General features: G+C 39.4%; 2 protein-coding genes across 2 annotated transcripts; one reads left to right on the forward strand and one right to left on the reverse strand.

Annotated features, from left to right (window-relative positions):
* Positions 1 to 611: 611 nt before the first annotated feature.
* Positions 612 to 4,807, forward strand: DIO1 (deiodinase, iodothyronine, type I). The gene is given in 4 exon segments (XM_009584817.1): positions 612 to 942; positions 2,783 to 2,926; positions 4,079 to 4,278; positions 4,742 to 4,807. Coding segments are annotated over 4 exon segments (741 nt in total).
* Positions 4,808 to 5,950: 1,143 nt separating this feature from the next.
* On the reverse strand, positions 5,951 to 8,810 carry HSPB11 (heat shock protein family B (small), member 11; the record flags this gene model as incomplete). Its single annotated transcript, XM_009584818.1, has 4 exons — positions 5,951 to 6,058; positions 6,546 to 6,589; positions 7,934 to 8,002; positions 8,704 to 8,810. Coding segments are annotated over 4 exons (328 nt in total), but the record flags the coding sequence as incomplete, so codon positions are not given.
* Positions 8,811 to 9,178: the final 368 nt, after the last annotated feature.

The raw sequence follows: 9,178 nt of genomic DNA on the forward strand, positions 1-9,178 counted from the left end.
AATTTATATATTATATATACTGGAGTGTATATATTTTTGGGGTATCCTTCTAGCCCCAAAGTGACCAACACCAGTGTGCAGCGGAGCACCGAAGGAGGCAGAGGTGTAGGAAGAGGACACTGTGTGCACAGCACATGCCCAAGGCAAACGGCTGTGTCGATCCAAGGCCCCCAGCGCCGGCGTCGGTGGTCCTGCAGGAAAACCCGAGAGCTCCGAGCCCTACACGTGCAGGGTCTAATGGCGTAACTGCTGTCGGGATCAGACCCTCGGGTACTGCTAACGTAATTCTTTCTTTTAGCCAGTGGTTCTGGGAAAACGTCCCAATTCAGCTCCTCTTACTAGTAAAATACACGACGTATTTGTGAACAAGCCTTGTAACTCTGCAGTGAGCACTGAAAATCTATTTAATGCCTTTGGTGTAGATGGAGATAGCGCAGCTGACAGGCTCCTCGCTGACGCAGATGCTGAACTCCACAGAGAGGTGACGGGGTGCAAGGCAAGGCAAAAATTTGGCCAAACACGTGGACGTTTTTCCTCCCCCTCGCCCTCTACCTTTGCCCCTGCCGTCATGCTGCGTTCCCGCTGGACGCGGTCAGACCTCCTCCACCACGATGTCTGGCGTCAGGGTATTCCTACAAAAAGTCCTGATTCTTCTGCACGTTACCACGTGCGTTGTCATTGGCAAAACACTGATGATACTGTTCCCTAATGCCATGAAAAGATACATCCTCAAACAGGGCGAAAAGAGCAGAATGAACGAGAATCCAAAGTTCAGCTACGAAAACTGGGGTCCGACTTTTTTCAGCTTCAAGTATTTGCTCTTTGTGCTGAAGGTGAAGTGGAAGAGGCTGGAGGATGAAGCCCATGAGGGACACCCTGCTCCCAACACGCCGGTGGTGACTTTCAACGGGGAAGTTCGTCACCTCTTTGATTTCATGCAAGGTCAGTAAATCAGCCGCGTAGATGGATTTGGTTTGCTAAGACGATAAATGAGGAGAAGAGGCTGCTGAGGGAAGAGGGACAGGCAGCCGGCATGAGTGTGCGCGACGAAGCAGACCAGGCTAGCAGCGCTCATTTGATAGAAAAGATGCAGCACATTCAAGCTGCCTGCCTCTTGATTTTCAAAAATAACCTGTGTTTATCATCCTGGCTACAATATCCCTTCACGCCAGTAAGCTTATGAACCTCTTGCAAAAGCTGGCTCTGCCTGGAAATACCTCTTCACTGAAAGCCAAGATAATAATTTGTTTTAGGGAGAGAAGACCCAGAATCGGAACCGTGTGCAGTGATTCACGAGGGTTGGCTGTCATTCCCCGTATGTGAAGTCCCACACCAGCTCCCTCAGCCAGCCTAAAGCCTAGAAAGCACATGGTGTTTTTTTCCAGATTCAAAGTGGCTAGAAATAAAGCAGAAGAAAAAGAAGTTGCTTTGTACTTTGTGCGCTGCCTCCCACTGAAGTCTCTGTAGAATGTGGAATTAATCATTAAGCTGCAGTTTCTGTCCCCGTGGAAGGGATTACATCCTTCTTTAACTCTGCTTTTCTAATTTTTTATATATATATACACACATATATATGTATTTTTTTTTTATGTAGAAAATAGGATGCAAATTTGGAGGAGAGATACACACTATCTACAAGAAGGTACCCCCTTTATTAGATTCTTTAGGATGTGGATCTATGTGAGCAGCAGTTTTGCAGTTAAGCCCAGCCAGAAGGAAGATCTTGAACAAATTTCAGATAATTTAGCATGACCATAGACTAAAAGAGGTGCTTAAAAATCCTGCAAGTTCTCTTAAATTGAGGCCTTGCAAACAGATGCTAACACCTGTGGGCACATACTGTGTTAATTTGTAAGCAACTGCAGAGACACTTTTGCCAGTGGCTTGTGTAACATTAGCTTAATAAATAAGAATATATAACCAGAGTTCTGTTTGGACAGGAAATTGCAGAAATACATTGAAAGCATGAAAGCCTGTGATGCATGACTGAAAACTCTGCAGCTTCCTCTCCGCTCAGCTAGAACTGACACCTCTGAAAAAAATCAAGACATCCAATAGGTTCATTAAACAGCATTAAGACATCTCTGAACCACTGCCCTTTGAAAAACCTTGCAGATGATCATGTTTAGTATTTTTGAAGTTCCTTTGTACTAAGGAAGGAGGAGGCTGTGATGCGCCACACGCTGTATATCCATTTTAGATCAGTTCCCTATCCCAAAATGGTGGTAACTTGAGAATTGGCTCTCATGATGAGGACACGAGAGAAGCCGTGTGACTGCACGGTGCCTCCTGCCTTTACTGGGCTTTACAAAGGAAAGGGTCCCCCTTGGATAAGCTCATTGCTGGGACCGGCACAGGTCAGAGCCAGGCTGGGGAAAAGAAAGCATCTTTCTGCCTGTTCTGCATAGACGCAGATGTTAGGAAAAACTTCTTTACTGAAAGAGTGGTCAGGCCTTGGAACAGGCTGCCGAGGGAAGTGGTTGAGTCACCATCCCTGGAAGTATTTAAAAGACGTGTAGATGAGGCACTTAGGGACGTGGTTTAGTGGGCATGGTGGTGTTGAGCTGATGGTTGGAGTCGATGATCTTAGAGGTCTTTTCCAACTTAATGATTCTATGATTCTGCTGCCGATTTTAATGTCCTAAGAAGAAAGTTATGGGTTAAGTGACTACCTACTGTGGCCCAGGAAACTCTGTGGCAGAGGCTCAATTCAGTGCATTAATTTAATTCTGTCCTTCCTCCCTCCGCTGATTTAACCACAAACTGTCCCTTTTGTTTCCAGATAACCGACCTTTAATCCTGAATTTTGGAAGTTGCACCTGACCTTCGTTTATACTAAAATTTGATGAGTTCAACAAGCTCATCAAAGATTTCAGCTCAATAGCAGATTTCCTTATCATCTACATCGAAGAAGCTCATGCCGTAGGTACAGTACACACATCACAGAAATGCCTACCGAAACTTCAGACACGTTATCATTCCCTTTAGGAAGAAAAGTACGTTAGCAAAGGAGGGAATTGCAAAGGGGAAAGAAATCTTCCTCAAATCAAAAGTTGCAACACCAAATCTAGGCACCAGTTTGCGTCCCTCATTCTCCAAAGATTTTACTCACACATCTGACTTTACACCGAGGTACTCCATGTGAGGGTGAAGTACATAGTTATATCTTTACAAAACTTCCTCTCAGTGTTAGTATAGATCCTTTTGGAAAGAAAAAAAAAAAAGGCATTTCACAGAACAAAGGTTAAGTGTACAATACCAGCATGTTACGTGTTTAAAAAAAAAAAATTCATTTTTAAAGTCTCGAGAACAGGATGCAGACTCTCATTTCAAAAATTTAGCAAACAAACTATACACACTCTTTTACCTACACTGGACTTTAAGTAACACATTGGCACTCATTTTATACCAGGGTTAAGGTGGTTTTCTAAAATGTAACATTTACAAGTTTTCTAACTATACATCACTTTCAGTAGTCAGTCATCAAAACCTTTCGCTAGGAAGACTTGTGTGCAAATGTGTGTTTGCATATTTCTGAAAAAGGAAGGTGTGACCTGGCTCAAATGTTTCACTTCTCACAGATCTGAAATTTTGTTTTATAGGCTTAATGAGTGGAATCAGGCAGAATGAATAGTACTATTGTTGCGACTGTGCTAAATGAACGAGTATCAACTGATAGCACTACTTATCAGTTTAAAATCCCCTCTGTGCCAATAATTTTGACAAACTTTACCCAATTAGGATATATGTCCCCCATCTGGTATCTTTCTAGGCTTGATTTATGTGGGAAAATTTCAGCTAAAATACATCAAATATTTCTGAATCCAGGGCAAGGGGAAAATACAGTTTGCTGAAATTAAAGAAAAATGTATTTGAATTCTTTTGAAAATTCATTTATTTGAAAAGCTCTAGTGCTCTCATACTCTGAGGGGGGCTTTCATTTCATGGCAAGTTTTGGTGTTAGGAGTAAATTGCAGTATTCTTTTAATGCAGTTTTGGGATATGACACACAGTACATCTCCACCCTTAACATCTATTCAAAATGTTCCTTGCTAAATCCCTTTTTCATTTGTTTTAGATGGATGGGCTTTTAAAAACAATATTGTTATTAAAAATCACAGAAGCCTTGAAGATCGAAAAATTGCAGCACAATTTCTTCAGAAAAATAATCCTCTATGTCCAGTGGTTTTAGACACTATGGAAAACCTGAGCAGTTCAAAATACGCTGCATTGCCAGAACGACTGTATCTGCTTCAAGGAGGGAAGGTCATCTACAAGGTAAAAAATATCAGCAATAATAATGAGCACAATAGATTGAGTTTTTTAAATTTCAGAATAATTTGAGAATGTTTTAACAGTCAGTATTTCATTCTGTTTGAGAGCTAAAAATTTCACAATTCACTGTAACTGTGAAGAGAAAAGGACTTGCAGCAAAACCAGTCTGGGCCTTTATAATGTACATATTTGATGTACACCTCAGTCTTGCTCAAATATTTATCTTTTGGCTCATTGGGAAACCTGTGAGATCCAGGAACGCTTTCCAGCTCCAGGATTCAGTCGTTGGCCCTGTCCCAGTTACACAGCAGGGTGTAACCTATGCATACACCACCTCCCATGCGACGGCTGTCATGCAAAGGAAGCCCAAGCACACCTGCCCACAGTTCTGGTGCAGCTGCTGTGCTCTAAAGCACTTCTGCTTTGTCTACTTGAGCCTCACTGTATAATTTTGTTGCCTTTGCAGGGAGGAGTGGGGCCTTGGAATTATCACCCCCAGGAAATACGCACCATCCTGGAAAAACTGAAATAGAAAAAGAAGAGAAGAGGACTTCAGAGTAAAGACTATCTGGATAAAAAAGCTCAATGAATAAGTTTTCATAGACATAATTATAAGAAGAAAAAAAAAGAATTTAAAAATAACAATAGAGACAAGAAAAAGAATAACATGTGTATCTAAAGAGCATCTGTAATGTGGTTCATTATGTGTTTGTACAGAGGTTTTCAAGTCTCATCACTACAACCCCAACTACTGCACTGTAGTATCTCACTACCTTATACCACATGCAGTAACGAATAGTAGTTGGGTCCATTGAGCTGTCAGGACTGAACCAATGTTTACATTTGTAAGAAATACCATGCAGGATAAACTTCAGGAATAGTGACATTTGCAAAAGTCGACTGGCATGCAAAACAACTGATTTCACATTATTAAGATTCTCTTTCTCTTCTATACATACCTACTTCCTAAATGTTCACTTTCACTGACTTCAGAAGGCTTCTGAATAAGAAAATCTCTATCAGCATTTGTTTCTATTAATATTTGTTATGACAGTCATAGCATAAAGCACAGACGGCTGTGACCTGATTGTAGAAAGTATTTATAGAAACAAGGGATTGATCTGCAATTAAAAATCTATCACAGCACCTCATATGGCTTCAGCTTATTTCCCTCCCTGACCCCCACAGTTATTTCTAAGCATTAGTAGACTTTTATATTCATCCTATTAGTCTTGAAAGTTTGAGTTGATGAGAAAGTTACCAATTTAAGAACTTTTGAAGGACTTGTTTGACAGTAGCAAGTAATACCTCCCATTTAGGTATTTCACACTTCTTTTTTTTTCTATTTAACTCAGAGTGCAAGGGAAACATTTTACAGGAAATAGAGTTTTAATTCATATATTAAGAAAGCCTTATATAAACATACTAACTTAAATGGATTCAGTTATGTTCAAGTGTTCTAGGGTAACAGCCTAGGTTATAAAACTAGGAAGCTGTTACTACAATTAACAGGAGTACTGCATTACATACATTAAACCGGTGGGGAATACATACTACATCCATATCTTCAAAAAATACTTTAATACAGGGTTTTAATAATAAATATTCTCTATGCTACAGATATCAAAATATAACTTCTTCATAAAAAAAATTGAGATACAAATTTAAGCTGTACTTAAGTGTTTTCTACTATGCCCTCTGCCATCACCCGGTGCACTGATACAAAATGATCAAAGGCAGATTTGATGATAAAACGCAAGTAAGTGGCTTGGCAATCAGGAAGCTGTAGAAGGAAAAAAGAAGTTACTGCATTCTCTGTAGTAACATAACTGTCAAACAACGTTTGCAGAAGTTTGTTAGAAGGATCTAGATATTTCTGTGTCTGTTTTTGAATTATACATAAATTAAGCTCTTTGAATACATCTACCCAGCCTCAGAGCTTCTTTAGATGACAGCAATTCAGAAAAGTCCCATCCCTCCCGAATACCGCAGCCTTAAAGGCAACAATGGAACGACGAAAGATTGCCGCATGTCTGAAAGAGCTCTTTCACATAGTTAGGAGCAGTAGGCAGGTGCAATTTCATACCATAGTCTACAAAGGAGCAGTTGGGAAGTACAATTTTATACCATGATCTACGAATTCCTGTATCTATCATCAATTTAACAATAATTGTAAATAAAGACATGTTTTGGTTTTTCATGGTTTCCCCCCAGTTAGTCTAGAGATCCCATGTCATGAACCACTACTGACGTACGCTGTAAATACTCACTGGAAATTCTTCCATTTGAAGCTGTCCTTCTGTGTGTTGCAAATCTAGAAAATACATTTTAAAGCAAATAGTGAATAATAATATGCAATGCTGTGAAAAGTTTTCACTGGACTTCAGAGTTCAAGAGAGTTTAAGGACCATGAACTTACACTGCATATAGAAATTGTTCTTTTTTTACAAGGTGATTCAAGAGAACAAATACTTTTTGCAATATCCCAGTGTGTATATATCCCAGTCATTACACTGTTTTATAAAATGTCACCCAAGAGGCATTAAAAAAAAAACAAAACCAAAAATAAACCAACCAAACAATGCAGGAAATGGCACTCTATTATACTATGTAAGTCTGGTTTTAATTTTTGGAACATAAAAGCGAGTGCACAAGTAGTGCTTTTAGCCCTTATACAGCATTTTACATCTCCAAACTGCTACACAGACTATCAGTGTTCATAAACTTCGTTTAAATGCATCTATTACGTCTAACAAAATAATCATCAAGCCACACTTGACTACTCAACAAATAGACATGGGGTTAAAGAGACTCACTGAAAAAATTAGAGTGTATCAATAATGATAAAAAGGATGGTTTTATCTGTATGGCTAAACAGAACCTAACTAAAATATAAATTCAATTTTATAAGCATAATTTTACAGACCATGTATACTTAGTCAAGGGCATAAAATTGAGATTTAACTTTAGAATAAAGAATATTGCTTCCCAGTGTATTTGTTTATCATTATCCATCTAAAAATGCCTTTTTCAAGTGGGGAAAATGGTGCTATACAGCATCAGGCTACGTGACCGGAAACCTGGCTATTTTTCCAAAATGTCCATGTTTTCACTCAATGTTCAAAGAAACCAACAGGGAACCCAAAGAATTCGATATTATGTATGCAAAAAGTGATAGTTCCCTCCAGAAGAGCATCACTGAAATTATTCAGGCAGCTAAGGTGAAAATGTAATTAAGTTACTGTGAGAACTACTCCGTGGTATAACACCATAAGCAACTTTTGCAGGAAAACAGGGATCCCTGTGAACACGCAATTAAAACACTAACCAAGACTAACTAAAATTAACAAAAGCAGCCTAGGTCACGAGGCTTTACCGAAGGCTGACAATGTGACTGATCTTGTTTTCAGGCACCTGCCAGGGCACACATCTTAGTGTTATCCTCCCTTGTTTTGCCAGAAAAAGAACATTTTCAAGCTTCATTAGCAAGTTTTATTTCTGATGAATTACCTCAGTAGTAACAATAAAAGTCAATCAGAATCCTTCCTAGTTTGCCTAACACAAGCTTTCTAAACCTAGAAATGGTAAATGAATCAGCAAATACAAAGATCAACATCATTCCCACAAAATGCCTGCTGCTTCAGATTCAGAATCTTACCTTTCTCAATGCACTGTTCAAAACCTACTGGGTCTTTAGATACGCTTCTTTCAATCCTTAAGGTCCGCACTAAAATATATATACATGTAAAATATCAATACAAATTCTGACTCTTTATTGATAATTATATTTATTGCATCACTTTTAATCTACAAAACATTTTAAAAGCATTAACTAATCCATTCTTCCTCTAACTTATGAGGTAGGACTATAATACAACGACCACCCTCATGTTCCAGGTTGGACAAACAGTGACAAGTTTTTGTCTTTCGCGTAGCCTCTGATAATGGTCAAGCTCCTGTCTCCATGCTCTGACTTTGTAACAGTCTTTTCTGTTTTAGAACTCACATTTTCCTTCACATTATTTAAAAAAGACTAAGAGAGTTCTGTCCTACGAAATTATAAAAATCAATATTCAAAATAAATCATTAAAAGAGTAAGTCTTATAGTCCTGTCCATTAAATTAGAACAGCCATCACTGTGCAACAGAACAGTTAATTACAAGCTCAACACAAGGTGTTATATTAACACAACAAATGCAGGTGGGGTAGATTTTCCACCTTTTTCTGATTTATTTATGAAAAACTTTGGATGTGGAGGACAATTGCTTTGTTAAGCTAAATGAAGCTTTATGAATTAAACTAAACTTTACGAAATCTGTTAGAAGTGACTACTTACAGAATGTGACACAACTGTGAGAATTTACACATAGGCGCACACACACATTTTAACATAGTATGTATTACATACTGCAATAAATGAAGTCTTACCCAAATAACACTGGATTGCGACTTTGCTGATTTTCACACACTTAGGAAAACCAACAATGAATTCCTGTGGGAACATGCCTGTCGTCGTCCAAAACGTTTCTGAACTTCTGTGGAGAAAAAAGGTCAAAACCCCCACCTGCAGCTTTCCATCTACAACCGTCTTGAAATGTATCACACACACGCACACACACAAAAAGCTGCAAAGCCATTTTTATTTGAGGTATTTTAAGCAAACCCCTGTATGACAATGGGGAAGCTCTCTGGAAGTATTAATACTTTAACGTTCAGGCTCTGAACCCGAGCAATACCACAGAAGGACTCACGAATGGCGGGGGGTCCCAGAAAAGAGTTAAATTATGTGCCAACATGAGCGGGTAAGCAAAACAGAGCCTGGCGTCGACGGGCTGCGATAACGGCAGCACCGGGAGGGATCTCTGGGGAGAGCGGCCGCCCCGGAGGAGCCGCTTCCCGCCGG

The sequence above is a fragment of the Fulmarus glacialis genome, unplaced genomic scaffold (assembly GCF_000690835.1).
Source record: "Fulmarus glacialis isolate BGI_N327 unplaced genomic scaffold, ASM69083v1 scaffold43899, whole genome shotgun sequence".
Lineage (NCBI taxonomy): Eukaryota > Metazoa > Chordata > Aves > Procellariiformes > Procellariidae > Fulmarus > Fulmarus glacialis.